The sequence below is a fragment of the Aethalodelphis obliquidens genome, unplaced genomic scaffold (genome assembly GCF_003676395.1).
Source record: "Aethalodelphis obliquidens isolate GAN/ISIS:26980383/991018 unplaced genomic scaffold, ASM367639v1 scaffold7, whole genome shotgun sequence".
In the NCBI taxonomy this organism is placed as follows: Eukaryota; Metazoa; Chordata; class Mammalia; order Artiodactyla; family Delphinidae; genus Aethalodelphis; species Aethalodelphis obliquidens.
The window spans coordinates 2,110,004-2,131,756 of record NW_020837951.1 but is presented as its reverse complement, the minus strand read 5'-3'; the positions used below and the strand labels follow the sequence as shown (position 1 = coordinate 2,131,756).

Sequence of the window (21,753 nt, the reverse complement as noted above, 5' to 3'; positions counted from 1 at the left end):
AGGTTAGGCCTGGGGGTCTCCCCGACGCAGAATGGTACTGCTCTGTTGGCCCTTCGGCACGCAGGGGCCCCTGGCAGAGAGAGGAGTTCTCGGAAGTTGAGGTCAGCACCGGCACGTGACAGACAACAGCTCTGTCAAAGGAACGGGCAGGGAAGTGGGTGGGAAGCCCCGGTGTGAGTGGGATGGCTGATTCACTTGGATGCCTTAGTGGTCCGGCGGGGTGGGGGCACGTTACTGTCATCCCCTCAGGCCTGGGCAGTGGCCAGCGCTCTGTGGACACAAGAAAGCCCCCCGGCAGGCAGGCCCTCCTATGGTGGAGCCACGGTCACGCCTGGCACCGAAAGCCCGCTCTCCCATGCTCGGGGCAGCCGCGTGGCCGAGGGGTCAGGAGCCCAGCCTGCGCTGGCAGGTGGCCCTTGAATCGCCTGGGCCCGGGGCGTCCCTGCCGAGTCTGTGAGCCTCTGTTTGCCCCCCTGGGTCTGGTTGAGTCGTGAGGGTTTCATGGACGTCAAGGCTGAGCCGCAGGGATGGGCAGAGGCCAAATGGGGTCCTGCCTGTGCTTCCTCTCTCCTGCCCCTCCAGACGCGGAGCCCCCCTAACCCCCAACCCCCGGTGCCTGTTTCTTCGCCGGTGCTGAGAGTGACCGTGAGGGCGAAGTGAAACACCCAGGGGAGAGCCCTTGCCCAGCGGCTGGACATGGTCTGTGCTTAATGAGCAGTGCTCTGATGGTCCCAGGAAGCCCTGGCCTGCAGCCCCCTCCTGTGCGCCCGCCAAGCTCCGAGCTGGTACCAGGGGCCGTGCCCAGTTCTTGGAAGAGGAAGTTAGAAAAGAAAAAAACGGCGAAAACAGTTACGTCAAGGAGCAGAAAGGGTTTTGCAAACCCTGCTTCTGCACGTGGTTATTTTAAGGGAGAGAAAAAGCCCGCGGCATGTGCAGCTGAGCTGGGGCTCCCTCGGGGTCTCCAACCCGCCCTCCCGTAAAGATCCCACCACAGCCTAGGAAGTTCCGGAATGGTGCGCGCCAGCTGCCTTCCTTCTGACGGGTACCCCAACGCGGGCCTGGCCCGCAGCACCCACTACCTGCCCAGGACACGCTGCGGGCAGGCAGCGCGGGAGGTGGGGGCCACAGACCCCGTGCCTCCCCTTCCCGCGTTCAGGGGGCCTGCTCGGCGCAGGCTTGCCAAGCGGACCCCGACTCAGTTCGCATCTGCCCGCATTTTGCAGCCACTGCTGTGTCCTTGCGCTCTATTGCCCCCTGGTGGCAGGAGGACCGCAGAACTGGCGCCAGCCAGGTTCCTGCCTTCACGGGGCTTCCAGTCGGGCAGGGGGCGAGGAGGCGGGTGCACCCCTGCCCCTGACACCCGTAGGCAAGCTGGGGCGGGGTGGGAGAAGGAGGGAGAAGACAAGACGCACACTTTGGGAGGCGCACCCAGGCTCACCCCCTGGTCCCCACGCCTAATCGTGTGAGCCACGTGCAGCTCTGCCCGTTTCCTTGTCAGTAAAATGGGGTCATGGTGACCCTGCTCAGGCTCTCCTAGGGATTAAAGATGTTGGTCAAGGGTGCTGTGCCCTGCCTGGCACAGAGGAGGTGCTCAGGACGGGACGATGCGCTTGTTGCTGTTGTGAGGCACTGGGGAGCCACGCAAGGTGCTAGAGGGAGGCGGTGACCAGTCCAGACTTGGGTTCAGGAACCCCCATGGCGCAGCATGGGCAGGAGGGCGGGGCAGGAACCCCAGGTCCTGGGATGCCCCGGCAGCCTCTGTGCCGTGCTGGGGTCAACAGCTGGAGGGCCGGCCGGAGAGATGGGCATGAACCGTGAGCTTCTCCACAGCCGTGTGTACTACTTCAGACCATGAGGAGGGTGGACAGGAGAGGTCTGGGAGCTGCTGAGCTCAACGTCCGGCAGCGGGGGGCCTCGCCCTCCTCCCACCCCTCCCCTCCTCCCACCCCTCCCCTCCTCCCACCCCTCCCCTCCTCCCGCCACTACTTTGGGACCCAGGGAGGCGGTCCAGGGTCGCTAGCCTGTGCCCAGCTCTCGCTCTGTGGCAGAGGTCGGGGTGACCCTGGGCAAGGCTCCCTCTCTGGGGCACAGCTGCCCATCTGCACGGCGAAGGGGCAGAGACATGCTCGCGGACTTCCGCACCACCGGCCGTGCCCCCACGGAGCTGGGGGATCCAACTTCGTGTGACCACACACCCCAGTGCACCCCGAGTTTCTGCCCATCTGGATGAGCAGGGCAGGGGCTCCGGGCCAGATAGCAGCAGCCACAACTGAGGGTTTAATTTTGGAGCGGGTTCCGAGGGCCTGCCTCATGAAAGGCCCCTCTGGGCCGGGCCTCCCCCCCAGGATGACCAGGGCCCTCCCAGGTGCCACCCGCTGCCCCAGAGGACCAGGGAGGCCCCGGGCGGCTTTGGCACAGCTGCTGATGGAGGCCAGGAGGGGTTCCTCCTGCTACTCCCTGGGGACCATGCCAGAGGGGGCAGGAAGGCCACCCAGCTGGAGGTGCCCTGAGCCCCCTGGCCCACCCAGGTGGGGCAAAGCCCTGCTCCCTCCAGTTTCCTGGCCACGGCCCAGCCACCAGGCCCTGGGGTCTGCCCTGGATCCTCCCCTCCTGGACCACAGAGCTACGAGCTCCTTTCCTCAGCTCCAGCCATATCCACGGTGGGCCGGGCAGGTCCACAAAGATGGGGTGTCCATCCAGTCGGGTTTTCTGCTTGCTCAGTGGGTTGACTCACTCCTGCAGCCTCAGCGCACCCCTAGAAAACGTGAGTGGGGTGATCGAGCAAAGAGATGCGTCTGAGCCCTGCTTCCCACGTGGCCTGGGAGAGTGGGTGTGTCCCACCCTCCACCCTGGGGCGGCCACAGGGAGAAATGAGATCAATGCGCTGACGCTGTTCTCATTAACCCTGATGTTGCTGAACTGCGGCCCAGAGAAAGGAGGGACCTGCCGGTCCCCATCACACCCCCAGCCTCCCTCCCCGCCCCCCGAGAGCTCCGCCAGGGTCCCACTAGGAAATTCCGGTTCACCCTTCAAGAGCTCAAGGACCCCGGCAGGTCATTCGTTCCCAGTCGGCGCTGAGTCCCTACCGTGGGCCCTGCTCTGGACTGGGCTTCAGGAACAGAGCAGTGGACCCCAGGTAGGGCCCTGCTCTCACATGGTTCACCCCGAGGGGCTCTTCAGCAGGGCTATGGGGAGAGCTTCTGGAACTCTGTGAACCCCAGAAACGGCTGTCCAAATGGCACAGCCCCTGGGCTCTTTCTGGGGGTCCTCGAGGAGTCCAGACCACAAAGCCGGCCGGCCAGAGGCACCCACAGCATTTCCTAAACATCAGCAACGCAGCCCGCCTGGCAGCGCCAAGCCCCCCGCTGCAGGCGTCCTCCGGCTTTGGAACCCTAGGTGGGCACACGCCCGGCTTACTGGGTCCCCCGCACCTGGTTGGCCCGAGCGCTCTCGGGGCTGAGCTGATCCGGGCTGAAGATGGAGCTTGGCGGGAGGACACTCCAGGTGGTGTTGGGAGCTGCCTCTCCGGGCCCCAGGCCCCGACTCCCGCCACCCCACCCCCAGCCAGGCTCTGGATAACATCTCCGAGGCCAGCCCCAGCGATGCGGAGCACTTCGCCGTCTACTTATTACCAAAGGCAGGAATCTGGGAGCCCGCGGAGCGTGAAATTAGGACCAAATGTGGAGGAGGTCTAGACAGGAACTCCGGGCCACTCCCGCTCGAGGACGACGGGGCCCTTGGGCTCCCAGGTAGCAGGAGCGCTCTGGTAACCAGACAGATGTTTGTGGAGGAAAAGCGTGCCGGCTCTCCACAAGCTCGACGAGGCGCCGGGATGCGGAAAGGCCTGGCAGCGAGGCGGCAAACCTGGGTCCCAAGCCCAGCTCTGACCTCTGCTGCCCCCAGGCTCGGTCTCCCTGTCTGGAAATGAACGGCACCATCTTGGCCCGGTTGGAAGGGCTGCTTGTGAAGCAAGCGGATTCCAGGGCCCCACGCGGACCTGCCGAGGCCTGGGCCTCTGCATATTTCCCAGGTTCCCGTCCCTGGAGGGTTTAGGAGTCGCTGGGCTGGTTGAGCCTGAGGCCCGGCCAGTGTGGAGGGTGCAGGGCTGGGCTTCTCCTTGGCTCCTAGAAGGGGCGCCGGGCATCTCAGGTGAACAGGCGAAGGGATGGGGGGTGCTGGAGGGGCGTAAGACAGGCAGACTGAGGAGACTCAATCCTTGGTCCGCAAGGCAGGGGTGGGTGGGATGCAGCAACAGGAACACAGGAGAGTCTGAGACAGTGCAGGACACGTGGTCCAGATGGCAGCCATGCGGGGGTCCTCTGCCAGGGGAGGGGCTCCGTGAGGGCAAGGGGGAGGCAGGTGGGCCGGCGTCTGCCCCGCTGCCAGGTGTTTCCTGCCCCCCACCCCGCTGGATCTCCTCGCCGCAGGAGGCAACCGGAGCTCCTAAAGCGGCGGCTCCCCGCGAGACACCGGGCTCTCGGAAGGGGCCGTGGCCCGCCCAGCCCCCATCCACAGACTCTGGGGCCGGGGGTGCCCAGGGAGGCCCCATCTCACAGCCTGTCCCTGTAAAAATCGGGGGCGGGGACAGGGAAGCAAAGCCGTTTATAAAGCTTTAAAACCGTTTATGGTCCCGGGGGGCAGATTAACAATTCAGCTCAATCCTCGCCAACTCGTCTTGGCTGGCGGTGCGTGGAGACTTGGGGCGGGGGCTGGGGCCAGGGAGCTGGAGGAGGGACGGCGGCGGCAGCCTCCACCAGGCTGGCACTGGACCTGCCGGCACCTCGCTGCCCCTCTCCTTCCTCTCCCGGCCCGACCCGGCCTGGCCCATCAGATGGCCATCCTTCCAGGACGGCTCAGAAGCCTTCTCCTCCAGGAAGCCCCCCACGGTTTCCCTGATACGATTCTGCCCCCTGAGCCCCGAAGCCCTCCGTTGGTCTCTGGGCACTCGGCGTAGCCATTCCCGGGACACAAGTGTCCAGGGGACACTGGATCAGCCCGGTTTCCCTCTAAGCTCCCAGGCAAATTTATCGGAGTGTTTGCAGTCCTTCCCCTTCTCTGCCCCGCTGCGGGATGCCATCCTGATCTATTGCCTGGACCAGCAGCTGGCATTTTTTTCACATTCGTGATTCTGAAACTTCGTCCTGCATCTCAGTTATCCGGACCCCTCACAGGCAGGGCTGGTTAAAGATACAGACCTAGATCCTTCCAGTCCAGAGCTGGCAGGACTTGGTTTTCTAAATCCTCCCATGCCCATATTACAGAGAAGGAAGCTGAGGCCCAGAGAGTGGCCTGAGACCCAGGGTTACCAGCGAGTGTATGGCGGGACACTCCCCCTCCAGCCCACCCTCGAGGGCAGGACAAGGGCCCCTCAGCCCTGGTTACTTCAGTGTCCAGCTGGGCAGCGTCCCCAGGCACAGGAAGGAGGTCTGAGAGGCGACAGCTCAGCGAGGGCAGCAAGGTGTGGGACTTGGGGAAAGGGTCCTCTGGCCGCTGTTCTTCCACTGACTTGCTGTGTGAGGTCACGAGTGTCTCCCCCGCAACGGTCACCACTCCTGCACTGGCCTCAGCTTCCCCCTACACCCCCCATTAAACAGAGGGGTGGGACTTCAAGGTTCTGTGAGTTGCATTAAAGAAGTCCAGGAAGGCTTCTTGGAGGAAAAGGCATGTTCTGAGCACTGATGGCAGGGGAAGGCCTGGAGAGGCATAGGGAAGAGCATCCCTGGGGTGGGGCACAGTAAGGGCATAGGGGTGGGTGGAGGGTGGGGTGAGGGAGGCCATGTCACACTCTCAGGGGCAGTTCAGAGTTGACCGTGGACTGATGTCAGGCTGGGGCCTAAGCGAAGCTGCCAGTGGTGTGCGTGCACGTCTGCTGCCCGGGCCTGGTCCCAGGAGCGGCGCCCGGCTCGGGCGTTGCTGCCCATCGGCGTGCGTGTATCTGCAGAGTGAGGCTGAGACGCTCCAGCTGGACGGGGCAAGAGTGTTGGAGCTGTGCCTGCTGACAGTCCTGGGCGCCTGGCCGGTGCCGGGGTCCTTCCCATCGCGCCGCCAGGCTGCCTGTGGCTGGAGGCCCCCCACCCAGAGCCGGGCAGAGCGAGGGGCCATCTGTGTCTCAGACCCGGGGAGAGGCTCCGTGGCCACGCCCTCAGGGACCTGATAGAGGGTTGAGAGGCAGAGAGAGAGACATAGTAACAATAGGAAACTGAGCACAGCACACCTGCCGCGGGGTGGAATCCTCCATGTTCTTCCGTTTTACAGAGGAGGAAACTGAGGCACAGAGAAATGGAGGTATTCGAAGCCCCACGCTTGCAGCTAACTGGGGGCAGAGCCGGGCTGGCTCCCAGGGGTCCATCCGGCTGGGGTGTTGGGGGCGCTGAGTTTAACTCCTGCACTTTGACCTCCTCCTTGACCTTTCCCAAGCCCAGTGAGTCCCCTCATCCATGAAGTAGGGCCATAATGATCTTTTTGGGGGTACAAATGGCAGAACCACACCCAAGGTTGATGTGTTCACAGCAAGAGTCCCTCTGAGGGTCTCAGGGAGGGAAACGGAATCCCGTGAATTGGGACCACAGCCTGGCTCTCTCTGGGCACCTGCGTCCTTCCTCTCTTCCCGCCTGGACCAACTCCCCTACCTCCACACACATGCCGCCCTGGCTGCAGCCTGAGTGCCCATGTCTCTACCCAAGGTCAAGGGACCAGCAGGGACTGGCCAGTCTCCAGGTCCTGGTTCCACTTCCCGGGAGAGAGAAGAGGGCTGGCCCGGCGTGGGGGGGGCTGGCGCCTTTCCGTCCCAGCCCCAGCAAGCCGTGGCCAGCGGAGCGGCAGGGAGTACGGAGGCTGCTGAAGCCCTCTGGGCCTGGGAGGCCCTGGATTTCCCGCGGCAGGCGCTGGGTCACACGTGGCTTTCAGCTGCGATGGGCCCATTAGCCAGAATGACACACGTGGATCAGTGGCCCTGAATGGGGGGCTGGCTTTGGCTGGGTCACCAGGAGGGACCCTGGCCTTCTCTGAACCTCGGTCTCTTCGTCTGCAAATTGGGGGTCCCAGTGCCTGCTCTGCCCTCCCACGGCTGCCACAAAGACCAGGGAGAGCCGTCAGGGGTCCCTTCCACTGCCCGCTTTCTGGCCACTCCAAGGTCAGGCTGAGACAAGCCGGGGTGTCCCTGTGAGCCCCCAGGGGGAAGGGTTTGGGGGCGTGGGGCGCAGCGCCCCGCCAGCAGCTGCGTGCTTTGCTTTGCCTCACCTCCGTGAAGAGCGTGAAACGCATCTGGACGGCAGGCCTGGCCCTGCCCAGCGTCCTCCGCTGGTTGCTTCCTCTGCACACCCAGCTCCCTGGATCCGGCCCCGGTCGGCCTGCACCTTTGGCAGGGCTGGTGGGCCAGCTGGCCTCAGCCACCCTGGGGGCCGAGGAAGGCCGGAGCTGCCCGGCAGGGCGCCCAGAAATGCAGGGGTCCCTGGGGCTGCTGCTCTGTCTGTGTGGCCTGCACTGTGTCTTCCTGACCGGGCCCTATTGGTCCAGCTGTCTGGATCTGCCTGTCTGCACCTCTGTCTGTCTGAATTTGGAGCTGTCTGTGAGTCTGGGTCTCGTTGTCTCGTCGCTTTGGGCCTGTCTGGATGTACCTTTCAGTCCATCTGTCTGTCTGCTCAGGGTCTGGGTTCCCATCCCAGCTGTGCCTCTGTCACAGGACGCTCCCCCCACCCCTCGTGAGCACACGTTCACGTCCTCCTCCACCTATAGACCAGCGTCCCCGGCGTCCCTGCCCGGCCACTCCCTGCCAGTCCACTTGACCCTGCAGACGAGCCTGTGGGGAACCGCTGAGCAGCCAGCCTCACCAGGCGGGGCGCAGCCTCCCTCACTTCTGACCCACCGACCGCCCAGACCCCCCGAGTCTCCCAACGGAAACCCCGTCTGTCGGTTCTCACACATTCCTGGGAGGGAGCAAATCGGCCCAAATTCCATCAAGTCTTTGGCGTATCAACAGCTTGAGAAACGCACACGGCACAGAGCGCTTCGCGGCACGTTCCTGTAATCGCGAGACGTGGGAGGTAACGCAGATCCCGGCCCGCAGGGCCTGGCTGAGTGAGTGGGGCCCCTTCACGCCGCGGGGCGAGCTCTAGGGGCCCCTGGGGGTAACCCCGCCCCTAGGGAAACGTGGTGTATCTGGGGAGAGACTACTGGGTGAAAAGGGGAGGTATGGAGGGTGTAGATAGAATGCCACTTTCGCTCAGGAGGAGAAGGAAATCTATATTTGCTTATATTTTTAGAAAGAAGCAATGGAAGGATAAACCCAGAACTAAGTGAAATGGTTACTTCTGGGCAGAGTAGGGTGGGCGGTGGCTCGGGGGAGGGGGCTGGGCGTGCAAGACCTCTCTGAATGCACCTGGTTTTACGCTTTTGACTTTGGAATCAAATGTTTTCTACAATTAAAGAGCAAAGCTAAATCAGTTTTTTTAAAGAAAGTAAAAACTAGAATAAATGAACCTGAATATCAAGGTGGTGGAAAGAAAACCGTACTAAGAATTATTTCAAGTGACTTTGAAACAGTCTTTCTACTACACATCCCTAAGGGGACAAGAACAAAAAAAATAACAGATATCAAATTCCATTCAGTAGACTTGTTAGTAAAAACATCGGTAACACTACTTTTAAATTATTATATATGATGGGAAAAAGCAAATAATGAAGTGCATGTTATTAGGAAATAAAATTTGCACTGTAAAGGTCACATAGACATCACGTTTTAACACGTAAAAACCCTTTGATCTCTAATTTTAAATGGAAATATCAGTATAAACTCAGTTCATTTTTCTGTTCCTTAAAAAAAAAGTCTTTCTGAGCTCTGGCCACCGGGAAAACCTGGAAACCCAGGAGCAGCTAGCACCCCTAGTGCCCAGACTGTGTTCTCCAGAACCACTTCCCAGCAAGAGAACCAGGGTGTCCCAGGAGATAAGCTGGGACATCTTATGCCTAAAAGCAACATGCGACCAAGGGTTAGTGGAGTCCCACCAAAATGACGCCGGAGTCAACCTGGAGGTGCTTCCAAACCCACTGTCCCAGTGGGATCATCTGAACATCAAAAAGAATAATGACTGCAGTGGCTTAAAACACATCAGATGTATATACAAGTCAGTGAGATCACAGTGATACTGTAGAGCGACCACAAGTCTCACGGGGCACCAACTTATTCTGAAAATTGAAAAAGTTACGAACTGAGCGTCTACGCCTTTCCTCTGCAGACTGTCTTTTAATATTACCGGATAGGTAATGGGGAAGGTTCTTTAGAGAAGAACCAGAGCTGATACACGCAGAAGAAATGACAGCATCTGAAAAGTCGCTATTTGCAACTCCTAATGAAATAACAGACGTAGGCTATGATTTCCAGCGGCTGCTGAAAGGATGAGGTGGAAGGCTGATGGGGAATTTTACGGTGGGAGGATTGGGCTGACGGCAGCTGAACCCACCGGCAAGTCTCAACATCACGACAAGGACAGCGTGGGGCCCTGAAAGTGAAGCGATAGGAAGCCAGTTTAGAGGACAAAACCATGATGGAGGGACGTATGAAATGGTGCTGGGAGAAATGCAGCCAGTTCTAGTACATGGAAAATCCTCTAAGATAAATGACCCAGTTTCTTCTATAAACAGCATGGGGCGGGGAGGGGCGAGAGTGGATGGGAACTCTTCTACAGTCAAAAGGGGCAAACTGGATCCTGATTTGCGCAAAACCAACTGTAAAAAGACGTTGTGGAGATGACTGGAGGCTTTTTAAAGGTCCTCACCTGTCAGATTCCGCACTGAAGTATTTATGAGTGAACTAATACACTCTGGGATTTCTTTAGGGAACTCAATTGCCCGTGCCATGCTATTCCCCTGGTGGGAAAAAAAAAAAAAAAAGGTAGGGGGTGGAAATTGAGGCAGGGTGTGCTCAGCAGAAGCTGGTGCCTCAGAGATGACTGTTAACCGTCCAGAGATACGGCAAGCCGGCTGTTAAAGCCACTTGAAATGGGCCACAGTGAGAATATTTACGGCACGAGCATCAGCAAACGCCACAGGTCAGGGTGCTTTCGCTCCAAGAACTAGTTTATCAGCACCCGGCCGGACAGCGCTCACAGGGGCACCGCTGGTGACCGCATTGTGCATCCTCTCTATTTTGTGTGTGTTTGAAATTTTCCACAGTAGTTTACGAGGGGCACATCCTTAGGCCTAGAAATCCCACTTCTGAGAACTTATCCTGGACAGGTAATTGAAGTCGGTCCTGCAATTCAAGTGGCTTCCGTTTTTAGCTACGCAAACATGTATGGAAACGTTGGCTTAAGATTTATTTTTTAACGTCAACAGTCTAAACACCAAAAAGGAGTTTGGTTTTCAGTTTCGAAACATGAGAAAGTTCTGGAAGTCGGTTGCAAGCAAGCGAATGTACTTAACGCTACTGACTTGTACACTTAAAAACGGTCAAGATGGTAAATTTTACGTCACGTGTATTTTACTGGTGACTTGAAATGTTAAAAAAAAAGGATCGGTTATGTTATAAAATGGAATATGGTTCGAAATTATGTTACAGAAGAAAATTTAATGGTAAGGAAAAATAAGGATGCGCTGGTGAAGTGACAAAGCCGGTTACAAAACCATACGTTCAGCCCGACTGCATTTGGGTAAATTTTTAAATGCGTGAGCTTGTCGCCCGGGCTGAAAGCGTGCTAGGCTAAGCGCTCACATACGTGCTCAAGAAACCTACAGGGACCCCTGAGAGCGAGGGGGTGTGCTGTTAGCATCATCTCCTAGAGGTGTGGAAACTGCTGGCAGAGGCAGAGGCAGAGGCAGAGGGGGATGTCCCACCTGACCCCCAGGCCCAGCCGCTGCCTCCTGCACGCAGTTGGGTTTTTTGTTTTCCCTTTCGGAGCGCTTCCTCAACCTCCTAACCTAGAACAGCTTCCTTCTGCAACGAGCTGACAACGTGGTGAAGCTGGTGCTGTGCGTTGCAGGCTGTTGATGGAGAAGGGGGCGGATGACAGCCGGAACTGTGGTCATCACCGGGGGCATCTTGGCGACTGTGATTCTGCTTTGCATCATCGCGGTTCTGTGCTACTGCCGGCTCCAGGTACTCCGGGAGCTGGGGGGGGGGCGGGGGGAGGGAAGCCTGGAGGGGGCCCTGCAGAGGGAGGGAGCCAGGGCCCAGGAAGGCGGAAGAGTCAGGTCTCCAAGAAGGTGCAAGGCAGACGGCACCCCCGGACTCCACCTGTGAGGGCTCGGTGATGACGGCTCCCCAGACTCCCTGTGAGGTGAGTCCGCTGAGGCTCAGAGAGGGTAAGGGCCTTTGCAGATGTCACACAGCTGCCAAGCGGGGAGCAGGGGTGAGCCCTTGGGCGGTGCTACTCCACCACCTGTGCACTCCCTGCCCCACCCACACTCTAGGGCTGTCCTAGGTCCCCCGCATCTTTCTTCCTGAGAGAGGACAGGAAGCCACGTGCATAGGGCAAGGCAGCACGGCTTGGTGCCCTGGAACTAGATTGGGACCAGACTGCCTGGGCTCGAATCCCAGCTCTGCCGCTTTCAGGCTGCCTGCACCCCCTGTGCCTCAGTTTCCCCACCTGCAAAATGGAGTTGGCCGTTGCACCTGCCCCCAGTTGCCGTGGGCTGAAACGAGCGAATCCCTCACTTAGGGATCCCGGGAGTCCGGGGTGCCTGGATTACGAGCTCCCGTGAGTGGTGGTGCCAGGGACGCGGGTGTCTGAGCTGGGTGCCGCACACTTGCAGTGAGGGGAGCCGGGGAGCCGGCGGTCACAGTGGCCCTCTGCCCGCAGTACTACTGCTGCAAGAAGGAGGAGTCCGAGGAAGACGAGGAGGAGCCCGACTTCGCCGTGCACTCGCACCTGCCCCCACTGCACTCGCACCGCAGCCTCGTGCTGACCAACGGGCCGGCGCTCCACCCGGCCACCGCCGCCTCCTTCAGCCAGAAGTCCCCGCAGGCCCGCGCCCTCTGCCGCAGCTGCTCCCACTACGAGCCGCCCACCTTCTTCCTGCAGGAGGACGAGGGCGTGCGCAACGGCGGGGAGCGCGTCGCCCACAAGAGCGTCAGCCGGGAGGACGTGGCGCTGCCGCCTGGGAGCTTCGGGGCCCTGCAGGCCCTCAACCCCAGCCGCCTCTCGGCCATGCGGGAGGCCTTCTCGCGGAGCCGCAGCATCAGCACCGACGTCTGAGGGCGCCCCCGGCCGCCGACAGGTCCTGAGACCACGGTGGGGTCCCCACGGCGTCCCAGCCTGGCCCTGGGCCGGGACCCAGGCTCGGCCCAGCCTGCCTCACAACCGCGTCCTCACGGGGGCCCGTTGGGGAGCTCCGGGGCTCGCTGCGGGGGTCAGACCCAGTGAAAGTAGTGTGGCCGCCCTGGGTGGTGGCCCCCGGGGCCTGGGTCCGGAAGGGAGGCGGGCATGATGCGGGCACAGGTGTGCGGTAGCATCCGGGTGGCAGGCTGCAGGGTGAGGTAGGGCTCTGGAGCATAGACCCCAGGCTGCTGCTACCAGTGCTGCCGTCAGGGAGGGGGCCGTGGAAGGTGGCCTCCGTCTCAGCCCCAGCAAGTCGGCATCTCCGGCTTCACCGCTGGCCGTGTGCCTCCCTCCCTGGGCCTCAGTCTACCTACTTGTTCAAAGAAGGGGTGGTAGCCGCGATGCTAGGGGCCCTGCAGCACAAGCCTCACCTGGCGACTTGCAGACCAGGCACCCCGGCCCAGAACAGGGCCTCCCCCCGCCCCTCCCACACACACCCTGGCTTTAAGCGCCAGGAGGCTGAGACACTGGTTGAGCTGGGCCCCCAGCTGGGCAGATCTCCCTAGAAGGGGGAGCTCCCTTGGGATGCACAGCCCCGACTGGCTTTTTGGTGAAAATGGAGTGGGGAGGAGGCCACGTGCTGCTCCCCCCGCGTCGGCAGTGTCCACACTAAAATGCCCAGTCCAGTCCTCAGCCCCGATGCGGTAAGGCGGACGCAGCCATGGACAGGGGCTAAATGACCCACTGACTCCCCGTGAGACCTGGGACGGGGCCCCCCCAGAGCCCTCCTGCTTTCATGACCCGGGGCACAGACCCCCGAGCTCTGCCACCTGCCCAGTTTCTCAGGAGGACCTGGAAGCAAGACCCCAGGCTGCCCTTTCCCTGCTCCGGCCCCGTGCGCACGCTCCCAGCAGGGCTAGGGGCTCCCCCGCCGTCCAGCTCGAGAAATGCCCCAAACCCAGGGGCACCACCCGCGGGGCACGCAGCCCCGTCCACGCAGAGGCACCGTTTCCTCTCGGCAGCATGGCCCCCAGAGTCCCCTGCCCTCTCCCGGGCTCTCTCTGCCTCTGGGCCCAGCCATAGAGCCAGCCCCCACCCTGGCAGGGCAGCCCCGTCTGCCCAGGAAGACGGACCAGGCTCCCCAGCTAAGCCACCTTCCTAACAGACAAACCTTCGGGGCACGTGGCTATCCCCGAGCTGTGGGCGGCCTGAGCACCGCACTTCTGCTCTTTCTCCAAAGTGCTGCTGAGCTGTGACTCCGGACGTGAGCAGAGTTAGGAAGGCTTACTATTTTTGGCACTGTCGATTCCCCCCCCCCCCCCGCCCCCACCTTCTTCCTTTCTCCTCCTGCCTCAGTTTGGACTTGCTAATGGAATTCATCCCCAAGCTTCCCCTTCCTTTGTCACAGCCCGTGAGTTTGTTTCTGATGCATTAGCTGGGCGGGGTGGGCGGGGGTGGGGAGGGGGGTGAGGGTCAGGAGGTGGCGCTTCCTGCGGCTGTTCTGTTCGGTTTCCTATTTCCTTTTCTGGTCTCTGGCCTCTGTGTAGATTCCTAGATCCATTTGACATCAACACGCACCCATCCATCCGAACTCCCCCGGCTCCACCATGGGGACCTGCGGGGAGCTGCCTGCTCTCTGACGGATTCGAGAGCCAATAAAACTCCTGACACCGTGTGCTGTCTTTGGTCTGCCTGACATTCCAGGCCAGCCCAGACCCCTCTCCGGGGTGGGGGTCTTAGCCCAGACCCCTCTCCGGCGGGTGGGGCCGTATCCAGCCCAGCACCGGGCAGAGCTGGCCTTCCTCTCCCGTCCAGCCCCAGGGGTCACGGCACTGCCCAAAGGCGCCCGGCCGCAGCCATGTTTGGTTTAGATTTTCCCGGGGTGGATGTGTCAGTCTTCCATAATTGGAAGCCACTGGCCTAAACCCTGAGCTCCTGGAGGGTGGGTGGGGGGTGGCAGGCTGAGCCACCTGGGGCAAGTGACTGACCTCTCTGGGCACGGGTCTTAGCATCAACGCAATGGGTGACAATGATACCGACTCCACGGGGCTCTTGGGGTTAAAGAGGCAGCGCTGGTAACGCACTGGGCACAGACCTTGGCGCACAGGATGCGCACAGAAAGTGCTGGTGGAAAGGAGGATGGGGGAGGAAGGTCACAAGGAGAGAAAAGATGGGGGTGGGGGGAAATGACAGGGCACAACGGTGCGGTGTGTCAGGGAGCCCCAGACCCCTGCAGTGCGGCCACCCACCCCTGCCGGAACTGAGCTGCTGACCTTGAGGGAGCTCACCCCACAGGCCCCAGCGAACCTGGAGAGCCACTCACCCACCTGCAGCCCCCTGGATGCCATCCTAAACACTGTGGTGGACCCCGCTCTGGTCCCAGTTTGGGGACAGGCTGGCCCTGCATCCCGGGGAAGCAGTCAGGTAGCCCCTCGCCTCCCTGCCCCCGTCCCCAAAGACCCTCCCTGCGGCATCCTCGGCCCTGTGCCACGTCGCTGTCCCTCGGCGGGTGGACACCCCCATCGTCCCTTTCGGCACCTCCGCGCCCACCCTCTCCCTGGAAGTTTTCCGTTTCCACACTCCACCCGCCCCCCCACACCCCGCTTTCATCTGGAAGAACTCCCGCGGCTGGACCAGCCTAAACATCACCTCCTCCAGGAAGCCCTCCTGTGTCCCGGCACCCACAAGTCTAGATTAAGTAGCCCTTCTGAGAGGCCCAGAAACAGTAGTGGTGGCTATTTCCTGAGTACTCCATGTGGGCCCACACCGCGCCTCCCACCCTGCCTGCCTCACCTCTTCCTCCCGTGGTTCGGGTGAGGGAGTTCCCTTGGGCTCCGCTGTCCCCCAAGCCCCACAGCAGTTGGGAGGTGCGAGATGGGCTCGGTTCGGACTCCAGCGCCCGAGTCCTGATGCCCCTGAGACCCCTCCCCGCAGGCCACCCACTCTTTTTGTCACCTTCTGTCCACTCTCCCCTGTCATCTCCTCAGGGAGACGCTGCAGCCCGGCCCCCAGCCCCACCTGGTCCCAGACCTGAGGCCGCAGCAGAGCCTTCTGAATGGGCGAGCTAGACAGCGGCCCCAGCTCCCGAAGCCTCACGGCCACCCCACCCCGCCTGGCAGACCCCGGAGACCCCAAGATGCCGCCATAAATAGGACCACTTTATTAACGTACAGAGAGCACTGACGGACGACAGCACAGCCATGGTGCTGTGAGAAAAACGCCTCTTCCCAGGTGTAAAGTGCGGTGGGTCCCTCCGTGCCAAGAGCTTCGTATCAGGGAGGCGAGCGATGCTACGTCGTGAGATTAAAATTCCTCCGGAAGGAGTCACCTAGACAGCATCAGGATCCCAGGCGCCCCGTCTCCCTGGCTGCCCATCCCCCTCTCCTCACCCCCACAGCCCTGGAGGGACAGAGGATGTTCCCAGGCCCCCGGGTGGGAGCCACAAACGCGCCAGTCCTCCCGGCTCTGTCCTGGGAGGGCCGACGGGCGCGCTCGGGGGTTGGGGGTCAGGGGAGGGGCTCTCCTGCCCGGGGAGAGAGCAGGGGCTCAGTGTCACGTCTTCACAGCCGGGGCGCCCTGCACGGAGGGTGTCCGTGGAGGGGCTGCTGTGGCCCCAGGGATGGGGTGCTCGGTCTCTGAGGAGCGGCCGCCGGGCCTAGGAGTGGGGGGGCCGGCAGGAGCGACAGCATGCCTTGCTGTAGTACCAGTGGCCGCAGAGGTTCACCTTGATGGCCAGGGCGCAGTTGGTGCCCGGCTGGTCCTGGCAGCTGTCGTCTGGGGAGGGGACACGGCGGGGGGCGTAGGGCATCAGGAGGCGGTCAGGGGTGACGGCCCCACCCCACCGCCTCCTCTCCTTGAGTTCTACCTCTCTGCCCCTGCTTCCCTGCCTCCGCCCCACTCCAGGGATGTCACAGACCCCACCAACTGATGTGAACGGTGCACAGGGAAGGGTAATGCCCAGGGCCCAGGATCTGGAAGAGCCACTGATCTCACCCCTGGAGGCCTGAACCTACCCGGGAGGCCCACAGGTGCCCCTTCCACTCAGTAGGTCCAAAGCAGAGCTCATCACCCGGCCCTGGTGCCCCCTCGGAGCCTAGTACCCTCACGCATCTTCCAGGTGCCCGAGCCAGAGACCCTGCTTCAGCCCCTCGCCTCCCGGCTCCTGCGTGCCCAGCTCGGGGGCGCTCTGGCTAAGTCTTCCTGGCTCCCTGGTCCCCTGCCCCACAGCTGCCCTCCCATCTTCTGAAGCCGGATGCTGTCTCCAAAGTGCAGGTCTTGGCATGGCTCCTGGGGACCCCAAGCTCCAGTCAGCTCTCACCTGCCGCCCTTCCCACCCTCACCTCCCAGCCTGGGCTCAGCCACTCCAGGAGGAACCTTCACTCCCCGACACGCATTGGTCCCTGTAGCCACTAGGCCCTCCCGGTCACCCTGGCCGATGCCTGCTCATCCCGCAGGCCCTGGCGCAGCCCAGCCTCTGCTCTCCCAGGAAAGCCCCTGCCCCGCCCTCAGCCTCTTCCCCCTCACCTGGGGGCTCCGTGGGGCAAGGCTGCAGGTCACAGGCCTGTCTGCCAACGGGCTTCACCAGCGGGTCGCAGCCCCGGACGATGTCGGTGCCTTGGTAGCACTTCACGTCTCGCATCCGCACTCCCACCCCGCAGGTCTTGGTGCACTGGTCGGGGAGAGATGGCATGGCCCAAGCCCCCACCGGCGGGGCAAGGGCTCTGGCCAGAGGTGGGGGATCCCACCCCTGTCACCTGGCTGCCGAGTCTTACCCGACACGGGACACGTGGAAGGGCACTGGCTGGCAGCCAGGAGACGCTAAGACTCGTCCCCCCTCCCCCGGGGCTGCTGAGTTTCCCCGTCTGCACCGTGAGGGTGTGGCCGTCTCCTCTCTCAACTGTCCCCCCCCACCCCCGGCCGGGTGGGTCCTTCGGCTGTAGCTTTCCTGGGTCCTGTGCTACCGAATGCTCAGGACACACAGGGCCACGGCCCAGGGAGAGTGCTGGTTTCCCACTCCAATAACAAGCTGTGTTTGTAGTGGACCAATTACATGTATCTTCCAAAGCCACCGCCTCACCGGCTCCCAGAGTCCAGATGTTCCCCTTGGAAAACCCCGCTGAGCTACCCAAACACCAGGGCCATCTGCTGAGCCCAGTTACCCCGCCGTCCTCCTGCCAAGATCCTACAGGCGGTGGCTCCCTCTGGCTGCCCCGATGTGGGTGACCCCACGTCACCCAGGCACGTCTGGGACCCGAGCCCTCTGTTTCCCGAGTGGGGTCTGGGGTGGGAGGCCCTGGCCCTGGCCCACACTCTGGTTCTGTTTGCAGAGGCACAGGGAGGGCTGCCTGCCCAATGCCCGCTCCCAGCCTGGCGGGGGGCTGGCCCAGTCTGGAGGTACCAAGCACAGACAACAGTCAGCCTTGGATGGGTGCCCTGAGGAACCTCTGGCTGTCCCTCGGCCCCTGAGTAGATGGGACAGCTGGGAGGATGCACTCTTTCTAAGCCCCTATCCCGGGAAGGGGAAGCCACAGGGGAAGCAGACACCATCCCAACCAGGGACAAAAGGACAGAGGTCCACGTCCCCACGGGCCGCTCACCCCTTGCCCACCCACAATCATCAGGGCAACACGGGGCGCCCCTCCCCCAATGCTCCCAGGCTCCTGTGCAAAGACCACCGTGGGCCTCCCTACTTGCGCCCTCCTGGGAGCTATAGCACCACCAAGTGCAGGGGGACTTGGGGCACAGGACTGGTGACGCTGCTGTAAGGAGACATCAGGGAGACGGTATGAATCAGTAAGAACCCAAGTCTAGACACAGCCGCCCCTGTGCTGTAAGAAAGGCTTGAAGGATGCTGACGACCCCCGGGTGCCCTGGGATCCTGCCGGGAGGCCTCCACAGGAAAGGAAAGGGGCCAGGAGAGAAAAGGCAGAAGCTAAAGGACCCCCTCTGCTCGGCCAGGGAACTGGGGCGGGGTGGGGTCTGCGGACCAGGGCTGCTCTCCCGGCTCAGCCCAGCCCCACGCGCCTCAGGGCCCGCCCTGCCCTGCTCTCATTAGGATGGGCCGGTTCAGGGCCTCCCTTCACTCTGCACAGCTCTCGGCCCACCCGGAGCAGCGTCCAATGTCTGCTCACGCCCCAGGAGCTGGGGGTCAGCTCTCTCTCTGAACTTGGGTTTATTCCCCCGTGGGATGGGAAGAGGAGCCCCCTCCCGGGGTGCCGTTGGGCGGAGGAAAGGAGCCCGTCTGGCAAAGTGCTGGGACCGGCCCACCCACAGGGGCCTCGGGGCCTGGGAGGTGAGGGTTCTGCTCCCGGCTGTAGAGAGCAGAGAGATCTCGGCTCCAAGCCACCCGCCAGCCTGAGGCCGAGGAGCCCGCAGGGCCGTGGAGGGGCCAGGCCTGTGTCAGGGCAGCGGCGGCCATTCCTCTGGCTTCCCTCTGCCCACAGTGCACATGTCCTGCCATCCCCTCTGCCTCTCCAGTCCTGTGTCCCTCCTGCCTTGACTCTGGCTCCCGGGACCGAGGCCATATCTGAGTCAGCCCCACACAGTCCCGGTACCCACCTGGGATCTGTCTGCCCCGTGTTGGGTGTCAGGCACACGTGCTGTCAAATGCACGACTGAAAGGCTACAGTGCAAGGCCGGAAGTGACCTGGGCCCCCAACGGCCCAGGACGAGCATGGCAGGGATCCCAGAGGTGAGATCCAAGAGGACTTCCTGGAGGAGGTGGCTCTTGCACCAGCTGACTTGGTAGCACTGACAATCTTTCCAGGGGTGAAAAGCCCTGACGGAGGCTGAGGGGGGGACATGAGGGGCACTTGGGGCGAGAGAGGAGGTACTTTGGCAGGACCAGAACTCAGGCCTGGCCTCAGGTGACCTCAGCGGGGGGCCAGCCAGGCGCTTACCTCAGACCAGGGGCTGGTGTACCACTTGAAGCAGGGCCTCTCGAAGCACGTGCTCTCCTCCGGGGGCTTCTTGGCCAGGCCGCACTCGGGGCCGTTGCGCGTCTGCGGCTTCCCGTTGGCCAGCTCCATGCACAGTACCAGCCTCTTTTTCACACCTCGGCCACAGGTGGTGTTGCACTGAGGCAGGGTGACAGACGGGGCCGGGTCAGGGGTCAAGGGCCAGAGGCCAGGAGGACCAGAACACAGAGCCCAGAGCCAGGCCAGTGGTAATGTCTCGGTCAATAGCAAGCGGGTGAAAACGCTTAGGTCGACGGCAAGTTGGCCGAGAACTCTCCGGTCGATAACCACGTGGCCCCAGACAGATCTAATGACAAGCAATTTAGCATAAAACCATCTGCTGTGAAACAAAATGGTTAACGGCCATCCGACCTCAGATGATTTAGCTCATCGTGATCTGCCTGAAGCGAGTAGTTGACAGCAGTGCGGTTGAGAACAATTCGTCTGAAATTGTAAGTTGGTGACCTTGGCAGGTCTAGGGGTCGTGAGAACAAAGGGATGTACAGGGCCCACGAGCCAAGAGCGAGTACAGCAGAAGGACCCCCAACCCTGGGTTTCCATCTTTCGGGAACATGGGGTCATGGGAACTATACCAGCCCTGCATGCCTCGTTGAACATTTGCTATTTAGATTTGGGAAGTTTTAAGAGGTTTTCTTACTTTTTTGTTTTTTTCTCTTTCAAATGGATGTTTAGTGAATTGTGTGAATTAGGATGCACTTGGTCCTAATGTCCAGTTAGTTCCTCGTCTGACCAGTCCGTCATTCTGGCCGCCTGGCTCTCGGCCAAATGCTCTCCCAGACGGAGGGGGCCCTGCCACCCGGCTCGGGCGCGGGGCACTCACCCGTTCCCAGTCCTGGGCCAGCCAGTGGGCGGGGCAGTTCTTGTCCCCGCAGGGGTGGATGGCCAGAGGCTTGGCCTCCATCTGGCACTGAGACTCGGGCACCACCCGTCCGTCGCTGGTCTTGCAGTACACGTGTCTGATCATGCGGCCCTGCCCGCAGCTCCCACTGCACTGCAAGGGGACACCCGGGGTTAGAGGCAGAGCCCTCTCCCAGGTCCCCCAGACATCATTCCCAAGAGGGGAGAACAGCTGGGGGGAGGGGAGGGGTTGCCATGGTAACCATGTTTTAAATAACAGTTTCTGTTCTAATGACAGAAAGATTGCATGCCCATTGAAAAACACACAGAGAAAAGCACGCCTAAGACACCTGAAAAGCTCATCTGTACACCCAGCACTCAGAGGGGACCCCAGTGAGCACCTGAATGTCTCATCCAGGCACGAGGCAAGAGAGACAGACACACAGACAGACAGGGAGCTTATAAAAGGGCATCGGGATGTGACCACTTGTTTTGGGATAAAGGTTTTGATTCCTCGTAATCGCGCGGGGACACCCTCTGAGCGCCGCCCCCCACTGCCCGCCCGCCCTCACCGGCCCCCAGTCGGAGACTGTCCACTGGCGGTCGCAAGGAGGGCCCGTGCAGTCCTTCTCCCCCACAGGCCTGGTGTTGGGGTCACACAGTGTCTCATCCTCCGAGCAGCGGATGTCCCTGGTCACCACGCTGCGTTCCCCACACTTGGCCGTGCACTGCGGGGAAGCTGGGGTGAGGGCGAGGCCGCGGCTGCTAGAGCCGCAGCGCAAGGGCCCTGCGCCAGGCCCCCAGCGCCCCAACCCCCGACACACCCCCAGCGCCCCACCCCCCGACACCCCCACCTCCCAGCCTGGCCCGGCTCGCTCTGCGCATGCGCACCTCTGACCACTCAGACATCTCCCACTGCGGCCCGCAGGCCGGGTTCCGGCACGTCTTGCGCTCCTCAGGCCGCACGGCTTCGGCCGCCTCGCACAGGTCACTGTACACGGAGCTGTCGAAGCCGGGCGAGAGCATCTTCCAGCAGCGCACGATGCGGAACTGGTAGCCCTCGCCGCAGGTGCGCGAGCACTCGCTCCAGCTGCTAGTCTCCCACCTGCCTCGGGACGGGCACGGCCTTCAGCGACCCCCACCCTCCTCCCGCTGGCCGGGACCCCACGGCCCAGCTCCTCCTTCCCTCGTGGGGTCCAAATCCACCACGGGCTGTCAGACAGGAAGCTGGCCAGGCCCCACAGGGAAGCTGTTGCCGTGGCGACCCCCGCCTCCCCCGCTGTAGGAAACACCTGGGTAGGGTGGTGAGTGGGCACCCGAGCCTGCACGTGGCCGGCTTGCCCAGGAGCCCTTGTAGGCTCCACCTGCTCTCAACTCCAGACCACCTCCAGCCACTTCAGGGAAACAAAGTCCCGGCCTTGTTGCTTTGCTGACGCTGCTCCCTCCTCCCAGAGTGCCTTCCCCTCCTGCCACTGCCGCCCTTCTTCCTCCAACTGGGGATCCTGCCTCAGTGTCCTGGAGCCCCGAGCCCCACCATGGGGGCTCTCTCTGAGGGGAAGAGCAGACCCCCCCCCCATGGCTGCACACTCAGCTTCTCACAAAGGAGCAAACGCACAGGGAGTAGAGGCCCCAGGATGGAGCAGAGGCCCCAGGATGGAGCAGAGGCCCCGGGATGGAGCAGAGGC

General features: G+C 62.0%; 2 protein-coding genes across 2 annotated transcripts in view; one reads left to right on the top strand and one right to left on the bottom strand.

Annotated features, from left to right (window-relative positions):
* Positions 1-10,849: 10,849 nt before the first annotated feature.
* On the top strand, positions 10,850-12,335 carry FAM163B (family with sequence similarity 163 member B). The gene is made up of 2 exons (XM_027104366.1): positions 10,850-11,092; positions 11,796-12,335. The coding sequence occupies exons 1-2, from the start codon at positions 11,000-11,002 to the stop codon at positions 12,189-12,191; spliced, it is 489 nt and encodes a 162-aa protein (XP_026960167.1). The 5' UTR covers positions 10,850-10,999; the 3' UTR covers positions 12,192-12,335.
* A 3,056-nt stretch (positions 12,336-15,391) lies between these two features.
* ADAMTSL2 (ADAMTS like 2) overlaps positions 15,392-21,753 on the bottom strand; it is a 33,405-nt gene continuing 27,043 nt past the window's right edge. The window contains exons 15-20 of the mRNA XM_027104095.1: positions 20,960-21,194; positions 20,641-20,796; positions 20,052-20,222; positions 19,154-19,330; positions 16,779-16,923; positions 15,392-16,028 (exon numbers count right to left, since the gene is read on the bottom strand). Of these exons, the coding sequence (XP_026959896.1) occupies positions 15,910-16,028; positions 16,779-16,923; positions 19,154-19,330; positions 20,052-20,222; positions 20,641-20,796; positions 20,960-21,194 (1,003 nt within the window). The 3' untranslated portion in view covers positions 15,392-15,909. The remainder of the gene's footprint in view (positions 16,029-16,778; positions 16,924-19,153; positions 19,331-20,051; positions 20,223-20,640; positions 20,797-20,959; positions 21,195-21,753) is intronic.